This window comes from Pan paniscus, chromosome 7, assembly GCF_029289425.2.
Source record: "Pan paniscus chromosome 7, NHGRI_mPanPan1-v2.0_pri, whole genome shotgun sequence".
NCBI classification, from domain to species: domain Eukaryota; kingdom Metazoa; phylum Chordata; class Mammalia; order Primates; family Hominidae; genus Pan; species Pan paniscus.
Genome location: NC_073256.2, coordinates 27815027 through 27839459, shown reverse-complemented (window position 1 = coordinate 27839459; position 24433 = coordinate 27815027). Strand labels below are relative to the sequence as shown.

Here is a 24433-nt window from a genome sequence, read left to right as displayed (position 1 = left end):
TCTTCCCAACCGTTGTCTCCTGGCAGCTCATATCCCATCTCCTCTTTTCTCCCATGAGGCCTGGCACTTTGCTGCCAACCTTAGCAACTCCTTTAATGCCCACACATCTGCTAACGCCCCCCCCGACCCCCCCAGCCATGTGAAAGGAAGGTGTGAGCCTGGCAGTGACCATCTACTGCTGAGCTTTCCCGGGATCATTTCAGCCCTCGAGGTAGCAGCCTGAGCAGGGCGGGGACTGCCCTGGCACACTAGTGGTTGCAAATGCAACCACATCTCACCCTCTGCTAAGACTCACATTTTCTTCCAGATTTTTACGTATTTGAAATCAGGATTATCCTACAACTTCTTTTGTGCAGGTTGTGATTGTAATAGTGCTAGCATTGCCTATTGGTGACATAGGCACCTTCCAAACACAGCACTGAACCCTGCGCAGTGGGTGTCAGAGGCCAGGAGAAACATTCAGCCATCATTGTAACTCCTAGGAACCAAAGAGTTTAAGGTTTTGGGCAAACCAAATAGAGTTAGCACATTCCTAAAGCAGGTGTCAAAAGTAGGCGAGATTGGCGTAATTATAAATCTGGTTTACAGTGCCAGTGACTTTTAGGTTTTATGAATTCTTTTAAGGAGTGCTCTAACATAAAACTCATATTGGCACAGAGAACAACACTGGGTGGAAAAACCAGAGACACCAACCACTGAGTCAAAAAGTGATTCAGAAAAGCAAAACCCGAAGTTTCAGGAAAACAAACAAACATACATTTCTAGATCCGTTTCTACAGATGCGCAGGTGATAACATCTGCATCTAGCAAAGTCTCAAAGAGCTCCTCAATGGGATACAAAGTAAAAAGTCCAAACAACAAGAAAGCATTCTGTTTCTTTTTTCTTTTGTTTTTTTCAGAGACAGGGTCTGGCTATGTTGCCCAGGGTGGAGTGCAATGCTCTGATCATAGTCACTTCAGCCTCTGCCTCCTGGGCTGAAGTTATCCTCCCACCTCAGCCTCCCAACTAGCTGGGACTACAGGCTCACACCATGACACCCAGCTAATTTTTGTAGAGACAGGGTCTCTCTGTGTTGCCCAGGCTGGTCTTGAACTCCTGGACTCAAGCGATCCTCCTCCCTCAGCCTCTCAAAGTGCTGGGATTACAGGCATGAGCCACTGCACTTGGCCACTGTGTCTATTTAAATGCAAGTTTTCTTCCTTTCTTAGAACATAAAAATAAGTGTATTAAAAATAACAGCATATTTTAATAATGTATTTTTAATGATATATTTTCTAGGTGCCTTGAATATTAAAAAATTGGGAAAGTACATCCTTGGAGGCAGCTACTTGTTCTGGTTCATTCTTTCATACTACAACTTAAATTACAAATTATATTTAAACTTCTCACAGCAATGTAGGTACAGAAGAATTGTACTTACAGTGTAAAGAAAGAACTGGGCAAAATAATTTTTAAATTTTCGATCTTTTAACAAAAAAGAAAAACTTTTCTTAAGGACTTCAGATAAATGGATCAATAGACAAGGTATCACATATACTCCCAAAATAAGGCAGAGTTATCTCCCAAAACTATCCCCTTAGGGATGCTCACCTTATATTTGAAACATTAGAGTCTTTCAGGATATACTAAATGCTGTCGGTAACCTGAAAAGAATACAAGTTATTGTTCTGTGGAAACATTATTAGCCTCAAACAACCTTAAGCAATGCTAATATTGTGGCTGGTAGCATAAGTTGTAAAGAAGGCACATTAACAGTCACGGTCTCTAGGATTATAAAGCTACAGTTACAAGTATTTGGTGTCACTGGAAAGAAGCCTGTTAAAAATCAAAAGCAATGCTCTGTGGATTCTGAAAAGCAGCTGCCCTAGTGCTACCTACACACACGCATACTTGTGGCTTGGGATAAATGTCCACCAACAGCATCATACATAGACCCCGAAACTGCTGCATCCCAAACAACTTAGAAAGAAAAAAGATCATCTGCTCTTAACCTATTAGAGGATGCCAAAGGGGGCACCAAGATCAAATACGAAGTCGGAGTGACCTGCCTGAAATGCGAATGTGAAGAGGGAAAGCCCACATCCTGGTTAATAGATTAACAAATCTGAAACACCTGTAACTAATAGTACAGGTGTCTATTTTATCCTCTCATCTACAATCCTAAACTGTATATATGTAAGTTGGCTAAAAAAGTTTTCTGGGATCTTCACATTGGAAGGTAAGGGGTGGCCTGTTTAGCTACCTTATAGACAAACATACTAAAGCTATAAAAACAGTGCCATGAAACAATTTTTTTTAAAGTGACTACCCTAAAAAAAATTATTAAAAAACAAGATTCCTTTCTCACCGGTGATTTCTGGAAGCAATTCACTGATTTAGAGGCAGTTATCATCCGAGATCCGAGATCAGTTATCATCTGAGATCTAGGATTCACTCACTCACGGCTCTTGTATTAGAATGTTAAGATTCTCCAGCAAAAAATGAAGTTTATATTCTTCAAACCTTTTAGAAAAATAAAACTTTCAACTGATCCTCTTGCCTCAGCCTCCCAAAAGTGCTGGGATTACAAGTATGAGTCATTGCACCCAGCCACAAAAATAAAACTTTTCAACAGATGTAAACCATACTGAGGTTCATGAATATGCGCCAAGAGGAAGGTGTTGATGGTCGAGAATTTCATCACAAATTAATCTAACTCCCTCCGAAGATAAATTTGACCACGTAAAATGAAGAGGCAAGTAGGTGTTTACGCCCTGTGACCCAGTAATTGTACTTCTAGGTTTCAGCAATTAAATAGAATAATGACATCATTATGATACTCCATTCAACGAGTTATGCAGCTATCTTTAAATGGCAAATGTTAAAACTACATGTAAGTTCTTTGTAATGCATAGAGGACTGGAGAATATTTTAAAACAGCTACCATGTGACATGGCAAAAATTGAAAGTGAGTCTTTTCCAAAACTTTTGACAATATTGTCTTAGCACTACTTTTATAGTAAAAGAAAAGAAAAAGGTTTCACCTTCCACTCCTAGATTGTATAAGCACAGGAGAAAATAAGGTATACACTAGTTTTTTTTGTGTTGTTGTTTGAGATGGTCTCGCTCTGTGGCTCAGGCTGGAGTATGGTGGCGCAAGCATAGCTCACTGCAGCCTCAAACTCCTGGCTACAAGTGATCCTTCAGCTTCAACCACGTGAGGAGCAGCTACAGGTGTGCATCACCACATCTGGCTTAAATTATTTTTGTAGAGATGAGAGTCTTGCTATGTTGTCCAGGCTGGTCTTGAACTCCTGGCTTTAAGCAATCCTCCTGCCTCAGCCTCCTGAAGTACTGATTACAGGTGTGAGCCACTGCACTGGGTCCCACACTACACTGCTAACATGTTATTGACAGGGTTTGGAGGGGAAGACATCTTTATTATATATCTTTTAAATTGTCTGAACTCTTAATAAACATTTTTTTTAAATGACAGAATTTAAAGCATTTTCTGAACACACTCATCCCCTTACCATAAAATACAATCACAAATTGGTGATTTGGCCTATGTGAATTAAAAAATACTAAATATCTCCCACCTACCATAGTAAGTGTCCAAAGCACTGCAGTAGCTTTCAGTAATCCAGTCTGTTCCGGACTCCAGGCCATCTATCTTGCTGGCAGACTTTGGGATCGCTGTTTGTGTAGCAACACAAGGCACATCCCAGCAACGCCACACACAAACATGTGAGCAGAAAACTAATAACCACCGGGAGCCTGTGTGTAAAACATCAGAACAAAGCCAATCTTTGTATTCTTTCTTTTTTATTTATAAATAAACTATTTTTGTGGTTAAACCCACTTTTCCATCTAAGTAGCTTTTTGGGTTATTTCCAAATTAACCATAAAAAACCCTTTCTCCCAACAGAATGGAAAGCATTTTACAGGAAAACATTGATGGGCTCTGGGGTCCCAAGATGTGCACCAGATATTGAGTGTTCAGACAGAAGGGACAACTCTAATTCTAGTCTTGGAGTACAAAGATGTCAGTGAATAAGAATCATCCAAAGAAGCTGAAGCATTCATTGTTTTTTCACTCTTATTTGAGATCTCCTGGAGGTGTGTTTACAGATTGGGAAAGATTCAAGGAACCTGTTTGGAACAAACCCCTCCAAACGATCCAAATTAAAGGTCATTCTAGGAGCCTGGTAGAAACGCTGGAAGGTTAGGGTCTAGGAGACAAAGGTCACTCGAGTTGCTGCTTCTTATCTCATGAAAGGGAAGAATTGCTTGTTTCTTTAAGATAACTGAGAATAAATTAATCAAACTTAAGAACTGTTTTTTAAACTATAAACAGTAAGCAATCGTTTTAAAACTCAATTATCTACCCAAATGTTCACAGCAGCATTATTCATAATAGCTTAAAAAGTGTGAAAAACCTAAATGTCCCTCAATGGATGAATGGATAGAGAAAATAAGAGTATTACTCATACAATGGAATATTACTTAGCAATAAAAAATGAAGTACTGATACATGCTAAAACATGGATGAACCTTGAAAATGGACTGCTTAATTAAAGAAGCCACTAAAAGACAACCACATTCCACTTACATAAAATGCTCAGAACAAACCAACCCAGGGACAGAAGTACATTAGTGGTTGCCGAGGGTGGGAAGGGCTTATATAATATGATTTCTTTGTGGGGCATTGAAATGGCCTAAAATTAGATTATAGTGATGGTTGCAAAACTTTTTAATACCTTGAAAACCACAGAACTATAAATGAGTGAATTTTATGGTATGTAAACTATATCTCAAACTTTCAAAAAAAGAATTCATTACTAACTTTCTGATTTTAAAAAATAAAATCTTCCTGCCTCTCAAGAGCAGCCCAAAAGAAAAATAACAAAAAAATAAAATCTACAAACAAAAACCTTATTAAGTGGAGGAAAAAGCTACAATAACGTAACTATTAAACAATTCAAATACCTAAAAGTTCTCCAGTTAATAGTCAAATAGATTTTAAATCCAGTTATGCCTTCAAAGAAATCCACGCTTTGACCTAACAGTTCAAAACTCCAAATGCATAACATTTTGTTATTAAGCATGTAACATAAATAAATGCCTTTTAATCCTTGATAGCTGTTATCAAATACATCCATGATTAACCTGTGGAATTGGAAGTTTCACTTTCTAGTGATTTTACATGCAGTACATTCCGAGGTCGTTGGAAAAAAGTTAACCTGTACGTATCTATACAGTATTGCACCAGAAATATTTTTTTAAATGACCGGATTGAAAGCATTTTCTGAACACACTCATGCCCTTACCATAAAATACAATCAGAAATTGGTGATTTGGCCTAACTTCAACTTAAAAAGTTAACCTGTATGTATCTATATGGTAATTGCATCAGAGGGTTTAGAGTAGCCCTTCTCAAAGCTCAACCCAGGAATATCTAAAAAAAGAAAAAAAAGATGCAACAAGAAAGTGCTCTATAGAAAACTGCATTGGTCTAAACTGGTCTGACTAGTGGGCCTCAGCTGGCTTCAAACAACCAGTGGCACCTGGCACTTAATGAGTGAATCTAAAGGGGTGTAGCCCAGAAACCTGTGTATTAGACAATCTCCCTAGATGCTGACGTTGCCAGATCAGGGAATTATGTCCCTGGGAATTACATTTAGCTCACTAACAGGAGGGCAATCAAAAAAAGAGCGGGGCTACCCTTCGCTGGTTACATCATCTTTAAATTCTTAATTTCCCACAGATCTAGCATCTTACAGAAAAACCAGAAATTATAATTTTTGAAGCAGTGTCAAAATATCTTGAATGTGATGGACATGGGATGCATACACCAAACATGTTTTACTTTCGCTGCGATAGTAAAGAATACTTATAAATGATGAGTACCTCTTTGAAAGTCCTTAAAATGTAACCTTTGGTCTTTAGTCAAGAGAATAATCGAGTCTTAAGAGGAATATTTAAATTGAATTTAATTAAACACAAATGTCACATACTCCCACCTTCCCAGAAATAGTCACTTCATCCTAATTAAGGAAATGGAAACTAATGATGACTTAAGCCTTATTCTGTGGAATGTGTTTAGACAAGTTCAGGCAAACAGCAAAAACTGAAAAGTCCCACCACCATACCTACAACATTCTGAAAATGCTTAAATGTTAACTCCATTCTTTGTCTAGCAGTTCAATATGAGCTGCCAAAATTTAGTCCAATGAGTCAGTTCCAAATAATGTAGGCTCCTTGGAGTCTATAACCTTGGAGTTGTGACAGTTCTCCCTTGACAGTGGACCAGGACACAGGAGCTCCTCTTCCAGATTCTTTCAGTTGGCTTGGGCAACTCTGGTTTCAGAACCATGGAAGTTCAACATGGCAGTCACCAACTCTGGAAGATCAAAGTCGTGTTTCCACCCCCAGTCCTTCCGAGCATTGCTGTCATCAAAGCTCATTGGCCAACCATCCGCTAGGAAAAGATACGCAAGAGTAGCTTAAGTTATTCAGGTTGTGGATTTGCAAAAAGGTCTTGACCATTTTATATCAAGGTCTACCATACAAGGTACAAAACAGGAAATTCCTTTGAGTAAAGCAGAACCGCCATTATGCACAGTCACCCTCTTAGGGCCGAAGACTATTAACCCATCTTTCGTCAGGCACTGTGAATTTTCACACATTATCAAAATCTCACACAACTTCATAAGAAGTTTTATACAAAGGTGCTTCCATCCACAAATTGGCAAAGTTACAGTATTTGAAAACCTGGGGCTGTTTTCATACTACCTCTGTTGCTTCTATTTTTCCTTGCTTTATGTTTAAACTGTAAAAATGATGAAAGGCTAACAAGCTGTTTATTTGGAATGGAATGATTTCACCCACTTTAGATATCATTCCCCAAAATCAAAGCATCTGCTGGCTTGGGCTCAACAATTTCTTGGGCTAGGCTCCTTCTCCAAAAGGCATCTGGACCCTTGGGAAGGATCTATGCTCTCTTCAACCTTCCAAGGTTTCTGTTCTCCAGGGACTCACAGTAAAGGCCTTTGCCACCGGGTACGAACCTATGGCCTGCCGAACGGCATCCACGTTGTATGTGATCTGGAATTCCGGCACGTGCTTGAGGACCTCCTGGGCCAGCTCCTCGGGTGTGAAGCTCATGGCGCTGACATTGTAGGTCCTCATGGAAAGGGACTCAGCTGGGGCCTCCATGACCTCCAGGGTGGCTCTGAGGCAGTCGTCAATGTACATCATGGGCAGCCTCGTGCGGGCTTCCAGGTTGCACTCGAATTTGCCATGCTTTGTGGCATCATGGAAAATCTGGACTGCATAGTCTGAAAGGGAATCCCGTATGTAGGTTATAACAAAACAATGAATGAGCCTCTTGGATCAAGGCAGCAGTTCTCACATGTTCTAGTCTAAGAGTCTTTTTATAACAGATTCTTAAAAATTAAGAACTCTAGTCAAGCTCAGTAACTCAGGCCTGTAGTCCTAGCACTTTGGGAGGCCGAGGCAGGCAGGTCACCTGAGATCAGGAGTTCAAGACCAGCCTGCGCAACACAGTGAAACCCCAGCTCTACTAAAAATAGAAAAATTAGCCAGGTGTGATGGCACACATCTGTAATCCCAGCTACTTCGGAGGCTGAAGCATGAGAATCGCTCAAACCCAGGAGAGACGGAGACTGCAGTGAGCTGAGATCACGCCACTGCACTCCAGCCTGGGTGACAGAGCAAGACTCCATCTCAAAAAAAAAAAAAAAAAAAAAAAGAATTGAGAACTCCCAAAGAGATCTGACTAATGTGGGTTATATCAATATTTACTGAAACAGAGTTAACTGAGAATTGTTTAGAATATTACCTTTTTAAACGACAATAAGCCTATCACATATTAATATGTATAACATTTTATAGGAAAAAGAGTATATTTTCTAAACAAACAAAATTTACTGAGAAGGATGGTCTGTTGTATATTCTAAAAATCTCTTTAGGGTCTGGCTTGATAGGGGTCCGCTGGAGCCCCCATCTGCTTCTGTATCCAGTCCGTTCTTATCTCCCATGCCACACCACCTCTGGAAAACTCTACAATGCATTTGTGAAAGTAGAGTGAAAAAGGCCAGTAACGTCTCCATATTGATAAGATTTTTGACCCCCAAGACCCCTTGAAAATGTCTGGAGGATGACCGGAGCTCCCCAGACCACACCTGGAGAAGCACCATATTAAAAAGCAGAAGTTTTTTAAGGCCTGCTTCCAAATCCCTCTGATGCGGTCAAGTACCTTCCATATTCATTCTCAGGACCACAGATGTGGGAAGGATACCTGATGTGGGACTTATGAAACAGAATGAGTGTCTGAGTCCAAAATAATAACCATACTTATGTTCCTTTCACATACACAATGCCTAGAGTCTATTTTAATAGGGCTCTCTTTGCGTGTTAAGAAACGAGGGGCTGCTGCTTGCTGGGGGTCTTCCTATACTGTGAGTCACAGATTTGTTGTTGAATATTACGTTTTATTCTGGCACTGTGGGTGGCCAATCCCGAGCTGAACTGACAACGCTGGCATGTGCTACCCTTAGTGAGTGTAAGCCAATTGGGTTCACTGTGCTTTTAAAATGCACATCGGGAGATATTACAGAAAAACTCTGGTCAGCATACAGCTAAAAAGATAGCAAATTCATTTATTACGAAGACAACTCCACCTAGCAATAAGTCAGTCTATTTTTTTTTTGGTGGGTGTTTTTTCGTTGTTGTTTTTTATTTTTGAGACAGGGTCTCACTCTGTCACTCACCCAGGCTGGAGTGCAGTGGCACGATCTCGGCTCACTGCAACCCTGGCCTTCCGGGCTCAAGAGACCCTCCTGCCTCAGACTCCCCAGTAGCTGGGACTACAGGTGTGGGCCATCATGCCTGGGTAATTTTTGTTTATTTTTCATAGAGACAAGGTCCCACTGTGTTGTCCAGGCTGGTCTCTGGCTGGAGTGATCCTCCTGCCTCAGCCTCCCAAAGTGCTGGAATTACAGGCATGAGCCTCCGCACCTGGCTGGAAAGCCTATCTAACATATAAGAGACATAAGAAATAGAAAACACTTAACCAGTTGTTCCTCCTCCAGGCTGGGAGTCAGCTGAAATGATTCCAGGATATCTCAGGCATCGGAAATCTAACCCATACCGGTAATGATAATACTATGAAAAAGAGAAAATGTATTCAAACACAGATATTTTAAATCAGATAGATGCAAAAAAAACAAAAACAAAAAAAAACAAAAAAAAAACAAAAAAAACCCTGCCTTTTTCTGAAATCTCATTCCATGCAGTTATATTTAAATACTCCTAAAGAAAATAAAGACTCCTAAGTTTTTATCTTTTAAAAGAAATCAACTTTTAGGTGGTACATCAATGCTGTAAATGACACATTAGTCTACAGTAGGCATTTCCAGCCTCTCTTTGGAAAGGCGCCACTGATCATCATTCTGAACGATTCAGCCTGAGTGCATTCCCACAAGCAGCACGGGGAAAAGCAGAGGAGAGAACAGTGGATGAGAGGGCCATGGCTATGACAGAACTGGAGGAGCAGGCAGCAACTCGAATCTACTAGAGTTATAAAGATAAAGAGTATTTTGCAGTAGTTCACACCTATAATCCCAGCACTTTGGGATGCTGAAGTGGGTGGATCACTTGAGGTCAGAAGCTTGAGACCAGCCTGGCCAACAAGGCAAAACACTGCCTCTACTAAAAATATAAAATTTAGCTGGGTGTGGTGGCACGTGCCTATAATCCCAGCTACTTCGCAGGCTGAGGCATGAGAATCCCTTGAACCCAGGAGGCGGAGGCTGCTATGAGCTGAGATCACACCACCACACTCCAGCCTGGGTGACAGAGCAAGATTCTGTCTCATAAAACAAACAAACAAACAAAACAAACCCAAGATGTTTGAGGTTTTACAGTTACTACCAATGGCTACCAATACTAGGAGCCAGAAAGAATGGTGGAGTACAAGACAAGCAGCAAATGAAGAAATCGGGGCTGTGCACGGGGCACCCAGGAAGTGCTGAGTGTTCCCATATGGCTGAGGTTTCAGGAGCTGGAGACACCTGCTACATGGCAAACCCAGTGAGTTAAGTAAGCGACTCTGGGGCTGGGATCCAAGAAGAGGTAAAGTTCCTCCAGGGATGAATCACCAGGCCTTCGAGGCAAAAAGAATGAGAAAGCAAACAGCAAATCGTGCGAGCCAGGGCACATTCAGCAATCTAGCTGAGTGATGCTTACTTCTCCCATGAGCTCTGCGTGGACCTTGGACACCCCGTAGATGGTCCTGGGTCTCTGAATACAGAGATCGGGGGTTGGGTTCCGGGGAGAGGTGGGTCCAAAAGCCCCAATCGTGCTAGGCACAAACAATCGCAGATTGTGTTCCACAGCGACATCCAGGATGTTATGCAGGCCTGAAATGAACAGACACTATCAGAATCTGAAAACATCTCTTCTTAAAGAACTAGAAAAACTGGCAAATAAATCACATCCAGCCAGAGCCAGATGCTTACCAGTTATATTCACTGCTCTCGCCAGGGAAACATTTGCTTCTCCAATGGCGCTGAGCAAAGCGCTGTAATGAAACAGCCAGGTGATGCGGTTGTTTACCACGATCTCCCGAAGATTCTTGTAATCCAAGATATCAGAATAAATGAACGGACCTGCAAGGAACATAAATTGAAACCACGAACGTGAAAAGGGTTGTGAACTAAACGGACCTTTCCCCTTTCCCCCGTTGACTTGTGAATTTCACTGGTAGCCACGCGATAACTAAGCCAGCTGGGCACTAGGCAGCATTTTTCTTATGGAAGAATCACAAGTCACAACCACCCCCAACCAGGTAATGACAGCAAATGCTCCTACAGGACCTGCCTGGGCCAGACCCTGTCCTAAGGACTTTATGTCCATTTCTTTCCCACACAGCCTTGGAGGTAAACACATTTTACTGATAAGGAAACAGGCACCGAGAGGTTAAGCAACTTGCCAGGATCAGAGAACAAGTGGAGAAAATGGGGCTGCAGCTAGGCATCGGGCTCCAGAGTAGGTGCTGTTCCTCCCAGCCCTGTATACACAGAGTGGCTTCACTCTGCTTCCAAGGTGCACATTTGAAAAGGAATAGAGAAACGGACTTATTCACCACCACCACCACCTTGGTATAGAAAACCCACAAATCATGAGTTTATCATACTTAATTACACAGAGGTAAAGTTGATCTTGCTCTGTGCCAATTTTCCCCACTTACAGCAAACTGTCACTCTTACCCATGGTGAGCAGCAAAAGGCTGATGCTGAACCAGGAAGGACTGGGGGCATTACAAAACCTTATTTTTGGGGCAGTGGGGACAGAGTCTTGCTCTGTCGCTCAGGCTGGAGTGCAGTGATGCAATCATGGCTCACTGCAGCCTCCATCTAGTGGGCTCAAGTGGTCCTCCCAAGTAGCTAGGACTACAGGCACGTGCCACCATACCCAGCTCATTTTTAATTTCTTGTGGAGACAGGGTCTCACTATATTGCCCAGGCTAGTCTTGAACTCCCAGACTCAAGTGATCCTCCCACCTCAGCCTCCCAAATTGCTGGGATTACAGGTGTGAGCCACCATGCCTAGACATAAAAACATTTTTGAAGCAGTAAAAACCTGATTAGAAGAGCTTGAGAGGTGTGTGTGTGTGTGTCTGTGTGTCTGTGTATGTGTGTGTGCGTGTGTGTGTATGTGTGTGTGCGCGTGTATGTGTGTGTGTGCGCGCGTGTATGTGTGTGTGCGTATGTGTATGTGTGTGCGTGTCTGTGTATGTGTGTATGTGTATGTGTGTATGTGCGTGTGTGTATGTGTGTGTATGTGAGTGTGTGTGTGTGTGTATGTGTCTTTTCGTTTCTATTCTTGATTTTTGTTTGTATTCTCTCCAAGTCAATAAGTTAACTTAAAACACAAAAAGACAGGAAACAAAGTTTTCATTTCAAATAACATCAAAATATATTATTCCAAAAACTTCAAGGTCAAAAGAATTCTTCTGTTCTTTTATCACTTGAACAAGCAGCAGCATTAAAAATATGTATTTTTTTTATTATACTTTAAGTTTTAGGGTACATGTGTAAAACGTGCAGGTTTGTTACATATGTATACATGTGCCATGCTGGTGTGCTGCACCCATTAACTAGTCATTTAACATTAGGTATGTCTCCTAATGCTATCCCTCCCCACTCCCCCACCCCACAACAGGCCCCGGTGTGTGATGTTCCCCTTCCTGTGTCCATGTGTTCTCATTGTTCAATTCCCACCTATGAGTGAGAACATGCGGTGTTTGGTTTTTCGTCCTTGCGATACTTTGCTGAGAATGATGGTTTCCAGCTTCATCCATGTCCCTACAAAGGACATGAACTCACCATTTTTTATGGCTGCATAGTATTCCATGGTGTATATGTGCCAAATTTTCTTAATCCAGTCTATGATTGTTGGACATTTGGGTTGGTTCCAAGTCTTTGCTATTGTGAATAGTGCCGCAATAAACATACGTGTGCATGTGTCTTTATAGCAGCATGATTTATAATCCTTTGGGTAAAATACGTATTTTTAAGTGAAATACCAGTGCCTCAATAACTTCTCTTTGAGTCATAAACTCAGCTATGAGCTGCTGCACGCACCAATTTCACGAGCCACCTCTTTGTGCTTTGAAAATTAGAGATAAAAATAAAAGCAAGACCTATTGATCTCTTACCACTGTGAAAGACATGATCGGGGGGTTTCCTTATGTCAGACAAAATCACACTGTCCTTTCCAAATCGTTTCCTAAAGGGAAAATTAACCCACACAAGTTGGCAACATCTAGGATGCAATGAGTCCTGTGAGAAGTCTTTTAAAATAAGAACTGTAATTTTCTGCCAGCCTCCAAATCTCTACTTCCTCTTCATCCTCAATTCCCACACCTTCAATTCTTGTCTCTCTCACACTCAGGCCTCTATTTCCCTGCCCACGACTCTCTCTTCTGTTTCTCCTCTCACCTGACTGTTAACCCTATGCTTGTCACCGGTTTCTTCCCATTACCCCCTAGAGTTTTTACCTCTTCCTCATCATTCTTCTTCTCTCCCCTCTTCTTATTCTCTTACCCCATTCTCTCCAAATCCCACACTCTTCCCTTCCAGTTTGCACCTGTACTTCCCTTTGTTCTCAAACAACTAAAAGTCAAAGTGATTCACTGGGAGGTGTGTGTCTCACTTTGCCTAAGTTAGGAAACAGAAAGAGAGCAAAGGACCAGTCTGGAGATGTTAAGTCAAGGGCCTACGACAAGTCTGGGATATTCAGAAGCAAAATAAAATGTATTTTAGGCTGGGCACAGTAGCTCACATCTGTAATCCCAGCACTTTGGAAAGGTGAGGTGGGCAGATCACTTGAGGCCAGGAGTTAGAAGACCAGCCTGGGCAACATAGCGAGAGCCCATCTCTACCAAAAATAAAAAAAATTAGCCAGGCGTGGGGGTATGTGCCTGTAGTCCCAGCTACTCGGGAGGCTGAGGCAGGAGAGTCACTTGAACCCTGGAGGTGGAGGTTATAGTGAGCCGGGATTGCACCACTGCACTACAGCCTGGGTGACAGACTGAGGCTCCATCTCAAAAAAAAAAATCTATATCTATATCTATATCTCTATATATCTATATCTATAGCTATATATAGCAGTTATTTAGATATATCTTAACAATGGTAAAGAGCAAGAGGAGAGAGAAAAGAAGTTTAAAAGGCATCCCAATGAGCTCCATATACTTAACAACTCAGATTTTAAATTTCAAGTTTTTAGGGCTCTTACCTCAAAAGATTAGCAAGCCCCACTCCCAGCTGGCCAAGACCCCCTAGATGAAGAAGAAAAAAAAGTGAAGCTTTAATGCAAATCTAAACAGTTCAATTATTCCCAGAACGTAATAACTGAGTGAGACTAGTTTTCAGTCTTAGCTAACTACGTAAGTCCTAGGTTGCACTGATATAACTGCTGCTTACTTCCAATCTTCCCAGGAACGTGGTGCAGCACTTAGAAATGCAACGATCTCCCCCAGCCTAGGACAGAGACCAATACAGGTAACATTTGTTTCAGAGACAACACTCACCAGCATGGAGTGGTTCCGAGAAAGAGGAGAAGCAAGGGCATAAGAAGAGAAAAATCTCATGAAAGCTAGACAGAGGTCTGGAATTTCTTGGGGCAGGAACTCAATCTTGGCCTTCATTATTTTCATGAACTTTGAAGCTTATCTGCTATGGGTGACAAAATCATTCAAAACCAGTATGAACAGATTCATATCCACCTCTGGTGAGATGAGGCAGAATCCCATCCTCCATTAGAAGTGGACTGGGATATGAAAGGGCAAAGAGGCAGGGAGAAACCAAGAAGTCACTTGAAAAAGGGGCAGACAACTGAATCAACAAGGCGCCACTGAGAAAGTTAAAATGAACAGTGCAGCTTCTAGTTTGAAGGATTAAACATGCCATTGATAGAAACGGGAGGCCAGTGGGCTAGGAGCACATTTGGGTAAGGACAACAGTCCATGTCATTTGAGAGAAACTGATGAGGCAGGAAGATATAAAAGTGGGACTTCCTGTAAGCATTTGTTAACTTGGGAATAAAACCAGGATACCCTGAAAGATGCATCATTAGGGGAGGTGAGAGGGAATAAAACAAACACTAGGACAACACGATGGGTGAATCCGAAGAAAGGCAGAGAGGGACATCTACTAAGCTTGAAACTTATTTCAGCATCAGAAGTGGACAAGGCAGTCAAAGAGTACACACACACACACACGAAAATGAGAAGGATAATGCTGTAAAACCAAGGGAAGAAAGCCTGGCAAGAAACAGAAAGAAGTAAAACATGTCCATCAAACTGGAGGTAGGTTTGCGCTGGCTAGAAGTGACAGAGTAAAGTCTGGAGTGAGAAGGATACAAAATCAGGGGCTGAACGTATTTGAGGTGAGGAGGTTCAGGGAGCAAGTCACTGGCAATGATGACCTCAATGGCAACAATGAGCTCACGGGCCATGATGAGCTCGAGGACGACAATGAACACTGCAGCAACAAGTCCCTTGACCAGACGCTAACTTACCTTCTCTATTTCCAACATGCAAATGTGCAATAACAGTTTGGGATTAATGACTCTGAGTTTAGGTTCAGGACTCTGGCCAAGAACAGCGTGCCTAACACCAGAATCAATGTTTTAGCCCCAGCACCCTCCTGTCCACTAGCCTTCACTCCCCAGACTGATCCTAATATGGAAGGAAACCAAGTTCCAGAGCAGCTATTTGGCCCCCAGTTTCCTAGATTCCTTTGAACAACAACAAAAATTATGGCAGGGAAAACCAAGTGCTGGCAACAGTGATGAAATAAGGATTTGGATTTGCAAAATTCTAAAAAACAAACAAAAAAGCCAACAGTGAGAAAGACAGTGTTTGATCAATAACATCAGCTGCTCTAATTTAAAACTTTTGTATTATAAAATACCTCATTCTGAAATCCTTTTCATAGTATAGAGAATAGATCCAGATTCTGTCATCTGGCCAAGCCTGTTTTTGCTGCATTATTGGCTACAGAGACAGGCAGTATGGTTCAGATAGCATATTACACATTCCAAAAGCAAAGGCACAGACACATAGCACAGGAAAGAATCAAGCCATGGAAATAGAAAAAAGAAAAGAAAAACTAACCTGTAATTAAGACTCGTGGATGGTCTGTGTCAGAGAAAGACGCAGAGTGGAAGTTAGCATCTGCTGGAATTTGCCGAGGGGAGATGCCCAGAAAGCGGACCGGCAGGATAGGCGTCCAACAGCCACAGGCTGGGCTCAGCCCCACTCGCCTCAGCATCCTAATGAACAGCATTTTCTTTTCAAATACCTTGTGAGAAAAAAGGAGCAGAGTTAACGATGTGAACTTTTATCCCTCCAGCTCTTCAAAACAAACTCTTCGGCTAAAATGAATGCTAAGATTGTCAGCGAATGAGCAAAGCTATGCTTTTGTTTCATTTTATTTTTTTAAAGCTATGCTTTTAGATTCAGGAATCGAACTAAAGAGACTGCTGAGTTCGCCGATAGGAAGCCAGTCAAGGGCCTCCTGTGAGCCAGGCCCTGTGATAAAGGGATAAAGTGTTGCTCACACAGAGTCCAGCCAAACAAAGGCCGAACTGAGATTCAGAACTGACACTGCACAACGCTGACACCAGCTGGGATCTAATGCAACAGAGGCGGTAAGTGCACAGAGAACCCGCACATCACAGAGACAAAGTCGGTGGATCCTAGCAAAGGCTTTAAGTCTTGACTACAACTGTTATCAACTTGTCCACACAACGTCTGAGGATACAATTGGGTCCCAGATTAAATACAAAGTGCCCTATAAATCTTGTGTTAACACTCACGTTATGATGAACCAGCCTAGAAAAGCAGAGGGTTAAGATAAAAGGACAAAAAGTCCCGCAGCAATATTTAGTAAGCTGTGAAGGATTTTTGTTTTTCCATCATCTCTGTAGAGAGGGTCACGTAGAAAAGCCATTTTCTTATTGTTTCAAAGATCACATAATTTAATTGAGTCTAGCTCCTCCTCCTCCTCAGCTTCAATAGTACCAGCTGACCATGAAATCAGCCCTGGCCTTAGAGGTCAAGACGGTCCAGTCACATATGGCTTCAGACTGCCATGTTCTTCAACCTGTCCCCAGCACCCAGGCAGGCATGTCTTGAGAGTAAACCAGAGCTGCCCAGCTTGCTTTGCTGGTTCTAACAGCAAACCCCGCACCCTCCCTACAGGCAGGCCTACCACACACTCACACTGACCTGTGGCCTCTACTCACTCGCCCCACCCCCGGAAGAGGCAGGTCTCTTCCAACAGAAAAGGCAGGTGAGCTTCAAAGCCAATTCAGGTGTCCCATCCCCTCAAGCATCTTCTATTCTGCATTATAAAGGGAAAAGAAGTAAACAAACCACAGTTAGAGACATTTCCTGTAAGATATGAACTTACAGGAAGGTACTTAGTGCCTCAAGTAGATTTAAGACAGTGATTCCAAGTTAAATGCCAGGAGTAGCAGAAGCTTTCTTGCAATCCCTAATCATACCAAAACCCAAATTACAGGAAACAAAAGGAAAATAGTGTCTTTTCAAAACATACACCTTTTCATACCTTTATGGGTCATGAGGGTTTTGCTCTTTACTACTCCAAAACAAGACAGGTGGAACCTGCCTGGTGGCTTCTGTGGGGTCAGTGACGGGACCCACCAGGTGTCCAGCATCTATGAGACACCTGAGGCCCTTCACCCCAGCTAATGTTCTCAAATAAGGAAGCAGAAGAGAACCTTCTCACCGTGGCACATCTCTGCTTTTACTGCACAGGCCCAAAGTGATGAGGCAGGTGTCCAGGGAACATTATGGGAAAGGCCTGAGCTTTTCCTCAAGCAACCCTTACAGGAACACTAAGTGTAGCCACTGCTGGCACCTGAAACCAGGTAAGAACTTGGATTCTTTTTTTTTTTTTTTTTTTTGAGACGGAGTCTTGCTCTGTCGCCCAGGCTGGAGTGCTGTAGCACAATCTCGGCTCACTGCAAACTCTGCCTCCTGGGTTCACGCCATTGTCCTGCCTCAGCCTCCCGAGTAGCTGGGACTACAGGCACCCGCCACCACGCCCGGCTAATTTTTTTTGTATTTTTAGTAGAGACAGGGTTTCACCGTGTTAGCCAGGATGGTCTCAATCTACTGACCTCATGATCCGCCCGCCTCGGCCTCCCAGAGTCCTGGGATTACAGGTGTGAGCCACCGTGCCCGGCCAAGAACTTGGATTCTTACAGTCACTTATTTCAGCAAGTGCAAAGGGATATTGAGGAAGCCCAGAGACAACATTTCCCAGAACATTCGAGACTGAAAGACAATTCCAATTCCCGAAAGCAAAATAATGAACGGTCACAGTTAAAAAGGGTTTTGTTTTTTTTTTTTTAATTTAAAAATTGAAAAGACTGGAGCTGCAGGGGAAAGGAAGCCCTAAAGATATAAAACAGGTACAAATGTATTCATCTCTTTCTCCACAAAGGGAAAGCATGAAGGAGGCACCCAACAAATTGTTAATTGAATGTGAAGTTTTAGTTCAACAACACGGACAGTTCGTAATGGAGTTCGTTCTTCTTATTCCACTATTATAAGTAGCTAACATTTTTTGCTGTTTATATGCCACAAGCTGAGGAGTGCTTCACAGCACTACCGCAAGCCCCACTCCCCTAGAAAACCTAGTTCTTAACCACCGCGCAGCAATACTGCCTCTATTACAGAATCGCTTTAACAATACATAGGTATTAAAAACAAAAATAAAATTTGAAAACCCTCCAACCATCTACAGCATGTAGCTTTTCTTCTTACGCCTGCCAAGTTAAACTTAATACTCTTCAGGCAGAAGTTCTCTAACTTTTTGGTCTTAAAACTCCTTTATACTCCTAAAAATGGAGAACTCCAAAAAGCTACTGTTAATGTTGGTTATATCTATTAATATTTAGTGTTAGAGAACAAATAAATGTTTAACATCTTTATTAATTCATTTAAAACCAATAAACATGTTAACATAAACATCATTATGAAAATAACTATATTTTCGGGAGGCTGAGGCAGAAGAATTGCTTGAACCGCAGATGTGGAGGTTGCAGTGAGCCGAGATGGTGCCACTGCACTCCACTCCAGCCTGGGAGACAGAGCAAGACTACATCTCAAAAACAAACAAAAAAACAAACAAACAGTTTTCCAATACAAAAAATATTCAGTGGAAGGAGTGCCATTATTTTAAACTTTATACTTCTCTTTGATAAAATAAAAAAACTGGATTTTCATATCTGCTTCTGTAACTTGTTGCTCTAACTGGAAAAAAATCCAAACAGCAGTGAAAACAGGAAATGGTATTTTATTCATTTTCGCAAATAACTCTGGATGTTCATCTTTGCTACCACTCCAAAACTGAATGCATCAGTCTTCTTAAAGGTTAGTTGTGATGCGGAATCTGAAACCTTATCAATGAACTTTTTGTACTTTTCTACATTAAAACTTACTTTAATGCTTTAAATCGATGGTCTCCAACCTTTTTAGCACCAGGGACCAGTTTTGTGGAAGACAATTTTCCATGGACTGGGAGGAAAGGGGGTGGTTTCGGGATGATTCAAGCACATTCCATTTATTGTGCACTTTATTTCTATTATTATTGCATTGTAATATAAAATAATTATTGGTTCAGTAACTTATGCACATTGTCCAAATATGAACACACTTCACTATATAATATTAAAAAGTCCTACTAGGTAATATCACCACTGGTCTCATCAGAAAATTCCTAAGTATGGGGAAGCTGTCAAGCTCATGGTGATAAATACAAATTAATTGGCAACAAACACTGTTAGTTGTTTCCTTGAAGTGACAGGCTCACTTCGTTCATGTTTTAGAATATGTCTGGCAATTATCCAAGTATGAATACTCATTGTTTGTCAGTCTGTCAAGCAAAAATGGTTTTCTATTAAGAAAAGTGGCCAGTTCAGCTCACAATTCAATCACACACTGCTTTACCTGAAGACAACCATCACACTTTGAAATATGTCACAGAATGCTTTATGGGCACTTTCCTACACTATACAGCATATCAAAGAGATGCATACTCATAAGTCAAGATTTAATCCAGACAGTCATTTTTACTGTTTCATCGGGACATTCTTAACTAAAGCTGGCAATTTTCTCTTATTTTTTATTGAAAGCACAGGGCGGTAAAGAATACAGTGACGACTAGAACAGCTTGGTACCATCTGCCTTGATTTGCACAAAGGCACCAGTAGTTTTACCCAGCATTGCTCTGGCACCATCAATGCAAATTCAATGCACTTGTTCCAGAATGAACCACAAAATTCAAAAAAGTTATTCAACACTTTGAATATCTTGGTACTACTCATGTTTGCTACCAAGCATTCACTACAAAGATACTCTCTATTGTAAAGATAAAGGATTGTATGTTGTATTACATATTACAATAAAAAGATTATCTAAAAAGGTATTGATTGGTTTGGTGCTGATACCAGAAGAATACAAGCAAAATGGCACCTCTAGTCTTTCTTCCATTTGTAAGGCAGAAATGCACTTCTACAGTCAATATACTAACTGGGTCTTCACGTTTCAGCTAAATCTTTAATTTGGCAGATTACTGTATCATTGGCAAGTTGAAGTGCTATGAGCTCTTTCAATGCTTTTTCATCTAAACAAGCCTTTATAGTGTGTTTCTGCGACCAGTGCAACTTGATCATTTACCCTGCTTCATGCTTCAACTTTGTCGGTTTCAGTTTGAAAAGCTAAGACAAAAATTTCTGACTTTTAAAAAGCTCATTATATCCACACTTAAATGATTCAATTCATTTTTCTTTAGAGGACTCTGAATGGCTGGTCTCAAAATAATGCTACTGGCACCATAATACCATTGAAAATGGTTCTCTGGCATAAGATTCATAAGACCAATTACTAACAGCTATAAAGCTGAGGAAAGCTTTCACCTTGCCTTAGTTTTGCCCATTTCTCTGGAGTAAATTCCTCCCTTTCATGATTCAGAAACTCTGATATATTCATTTCATTTTTTCAGCATTTTAGGCATAGGTGGTGCAGCTGTGAGCTGAAAAAAATCAACTTTTCTAATATCCCCCTGTTAAGCCAATAATCTATCCTTAAATACAAAAATACACAAATATCCTTTTATTTTAGAATAAAATATTACATTCAAAAATAATTTTATACCATTTGAAATTTTAGAAAGGCTTTCCAATCAAGACTACAGAGTGTACTTTTTGTTGTGTTTTTATATAGGCACAGAAAACTCTGGGATTTCAAATTAATAACTTATTAAAAGAGAATGAGGTCACAGATATAACAGGTCTAAGTGAAGACAGCCAGTGAGTGCACAGTAGAAATACTACGTGCAAATTGAGTTCATCTCTGAAAATGCAGATACTTTTATCCTAACCCTAACACCTTAGAAGACTGAGAAACAGAAGAATACACAAGCACAAATCCCATTAGTCATGAGAGGCAAAGCTCTTTGCAAGTCATGTAATCTCTGGGAAACTCACTGCACATTTGAGAGAAAGAATGAAAAAGGTAAATAACATCTTAGTATTCTTTTTGAAAATAGTTTTGACCTCATGGACCCTACAAAAGGTTTCAGGGACCCTCCACAGTTCCCCAGATTACAATTGGAGAGCAGTTGTTCTCAAGTAAAACTTTCTTTGCCAAGCTAGATACTAAATTTACATAGAGAAAGCCATCAAAGATGATTTTCAGTCCCTTCTACCTAAAGATCAAATGATAGCCCATACTTTCTTTCCCAAGCACCTTGTTTACTTTAATTGCAAGGGATAAAGAGCAAAAGGTTAACATACTCTCCTCCACAAACAATGAAGCACTTTCCCAACCTGGGCCTCTCTGGGTTGGTCATGGAAGGTCACGACTTCTTCCATGCCACTGCATATCCACTTATCTGCATTAACAGCAGCATCAGTCACACAGCAGCGCCATCTGGAAATGAGGGGGCGATACAGATACAGACTCAGGGCTCAGCTGGCTTGAGGGATTGCTTCCACATGGGTGGGTAGTGAAGGTGTCAAGAATATGAAGCTCTCTAATTTGGGCCGCTGCAAGAATGGGCTTTCTAGAGAAGAAGCAGGTCAGGTGAGAAGACAAGTGAGTTTGGTTGTGGACCTGCTGGGTTTAGGTGCCAGAAGACAATATATTTGCCTCTCCCAGGAAGTTGTGAAGCGTGTTCGTACTCACTCGATGCTGTGTCTAAGAGGCAGACACTAAGGGGAAACTATCACAGGTTTAAATCTCAAAAAATCAAATGATCCTGTTTTCAGGGGAAAAAAGTTACTTCAGTTTACTGGGGTGTGGCAGTGGGGGGTGGGGAGGGGACTTAATTCAACTACGATTGCTCTAAAGATAGATAATTTTTTAGATATTAAGGAAACTTCCACCCATAATACCGAAGGCAACTAGAAACGCAACATCAGTTTTCCTCAATGTTCTTGCTGTCATGAGATCTCCCAACATTTCTGGCTGTAGTTACTCTTAGGTATGGATACAGTAAAAGATGTATTAAGTAATGTCTTTAACAATTAAGCGTGAAACTAAGATATCCAGCCTCCCCAATAGATGAACGGGTAAAGAAAATAGGGTCTACACATATAATGGAAGTTTTTCAGCCTTAAAAAAGAAGGGAATTCTGACACTTGCTACATGAGTGAAGCTCAAAGTCATCAGGCTAAGTGAAATAAACCAGTCACTTAGGTCGAAGGACAAACACTATATGCCTCCACTGATGTGCATTATTTAAAGCACTCAAAAAATCACAGAAACATAAAGCAGAAAGGTGACTGGCTGCCAAGGGCTGGTGTAGAGGCAGAGAAATTAGTGTTTAATGAGCGCAGAGTTTCAGTTTGATGAACAAGTGCTGGAGACTGACTGCACAACAGCGTGAATATACTTAACGCTACTGAACAGTATGCTTAGAACTGTTTCGGATGGTAAATCTAATGTTATGTGATAGGAATCACAACTAAAACCTACAATAGAAAAAAAGTTTTACAGTATTTAGCACCAAGAAGTCACCTGCATGCATATATGTATATATGTATCTGAAGAGTGAGAAAACTCGCCTAACATAGATCAATATTGCCCCCAGAGGCCCAGCAAACTCCAACTCCCCCAGCCCTTGTCCTCTCTCTGCCTCCACTTGCAAACGTGCTTAAACCTTTTACTCTCCCACTGCCCGCTCCTTCCTTCCAGCCTCAGGGGTCTGCAGGAGCATTTCCGCTGCTGGTACCTTCATGCCTAGCCCCTCACATCGGGCCTTCCCTGCTCTGAACTCGGTGATAACTGCCCAGTTTACAACTTCCTGGCGCCAATGCCCCCTGCCCCCTCCCCACTTCTAACTTAATACCTATATGTCCATGCCCACCTTCATTTTCACTGGGTTCCCCCACTCCAATCTTATTCTGCTTTCAGGAGCAAGAAGGTATACCAGACGCATTTTCAAGGCAGTCTGGGCTTTAAAACCTCTGACTCATTACATTATCATCATCACCAATGCACCCTCTTAATAGTAATGATCCAAGGAAAAATCAGGCGCCTCGTAACTACGGAGCGTCGGTGAAGCACCTGCTTTCCTGAACTCTTCTTAAACCCTCACAGCAACCCTGAAGCTGGGACCTTTTCCCCATTGTTCAGAATCCACTGACCCGCCCAAGGTCAGGCAGTTACTAACTACCAAGTGAGGTAGGTCCACCGTGTCCCATACCCTCTACTTCCACCACCCCGACTCTTCCCAGTTAAGAGAAGAGATGAGATCAGATGCCTAAGAAGAGGCAAAGAGGAAGAAACACCCCGAAGGCCACGCAGGGGGCACCTTTCCTGGCAGACTGCACCCCTCCCCAGGGGGAGAGCACGGACCAGCCAGGGGGTCGGGGGTCGCGGCCCACGGCCCGCCTAGTTGTGTGCGCCTGGCTTCTTGCCTCGCCAAATCTCAAGTTTCCGCGTCCTCAGAAAGGGGGCAATCACCGTGCCATCCTAATAGACTGTTGAGAGCGTTTAATAAAAGCAGTCAATCTATGAAAAGCACTGTGCAAACTGCGCGGTCCGTGTAAAGGCTCAATCCACATTCGCTTTCTCTTTTTTTTTTTTTTTAAACTCTCTGGGCTGGTAAAGTCTGGACTTTACGTGGGGATGATCTGAAAGCTAGAAAGGATCGAGAAAAATCCCAAAGCTCTAAGCGTGAGCTAGGGAGAGTCTCAGAGGGAGGTCTGACTGCAGACCGGGAGTCTCCTCCTCCCGTGCGCGGCTGCCTGGGACGAGAAACCCGTGGGGCATCCAGGACTAGGACGCGAGGTCTCAGCCTGGGCGGGTGGACAGGCTGTGGGGTCCCACCGTCCGCAGGCGATGGCTTCCCAAAGTCTGTACAAACCGGTTTCGCCGGGCCGGCCATGCCCGCCCCTCTTCTCGGCGTGGGAAGCCCTTTCAAAAGTGGAGGGGAGCGGGTGTCGCGCCCTGCCAACCCTGACTGCGCCTGGGCCCTCCCCGCACCGGGCTCCGGAGCCGCCCCTCCTGACTCTGCGGCCACGGCCGGGGACCCTGCGCGCGCCCGGGAATGCAGAGTCTCCAGCGGCGCGCAGGGCTCGCCCCGACCTCGGCCAGCCCTGGGCAACCCGCTCCGCGGCCAGTCCCCACTCCAAGATGTGGCTTGGCTCCCACCTCCGCGGGGGGCAAATGTCGGGCGACCCCCACACTGACCTTCCTGCGCACCCAGCGCAGACAATGAACCCAGAGCTGGAGCTGCCCGCAGACCCCGCGCAGCCAGACCCCGCGCCTTTATCCCGCACCGCCCCGCCCGGCGCACCAATCCCCGGCCGAGGAGGGGC

The 24433-nt window shown here is 42.5% G+C and overlaps 1 protein-coding gene and 1 non-coding gene across 3 annotated transcripts in view; both read right to left on the bottom strand.

The window, feature by feature from the left end:
- The window catches only part of LOC100991087 (uncharacterized), a 66320-nt gene extending 62608 nt beyond the window's left edge, over positions 1 to 3712 (bottom strand). The window contains exon 1 of the transcript XR_004672793.4: positions 3584 to 3712. This is a non-coding gene — a transcript (uncharacterized LOC100991087). The remainder of the gene's footprint in view (positions 1 to 3583) is intronic.
- A 2244-nt stretch (positions 3713 to 5956) lies between these two features.
- On the bottom strand, positions 5957 to 24421 carry LOC100990410 (L-threonine 3-dehydrogenase, mitochondrial). Of its 2 annotated transcripts, XM_003805321.5 has the most exons (10): positions 24306 to 24421; positions 16806 to 16920; positions 15690 to 15876; positions 13808 to 13850; positions 12726 to 12796; positions 10525 to 10674; positions 10253 to 10425; positions 9079 to 9169; positions 7051 to 7320; positions 5957 to 6461 (listed from the first exon to the last, which is right to left on the bottom strand). In XM_003805321.5, exons 3-10 carry the CDS (start codon positions 15859 to 15861, stop codon positions 6322 to 6324), a joined length of 1110 nt encoding a protein of 369 aa, XP_003805369.2. In that variant the 5' UTR covers positions 15862 to 15876; positions 16806 to 16920; positions 24306 to 24421; the 3' UTR covers positions 5957 to 6321. The 2 variants fall into 2 exon arrangements, with proteins under 2 accessions (XP_003805369.2, XP_008968122.2); XM_008969874.4 differs by lacking the exon at positions 16806 to 16920 and having other exon boundaries at positions 24306 to 24398.
- Between the last annotated feature and the right edge of the window lie 12 nt (positions 24422 to 24433).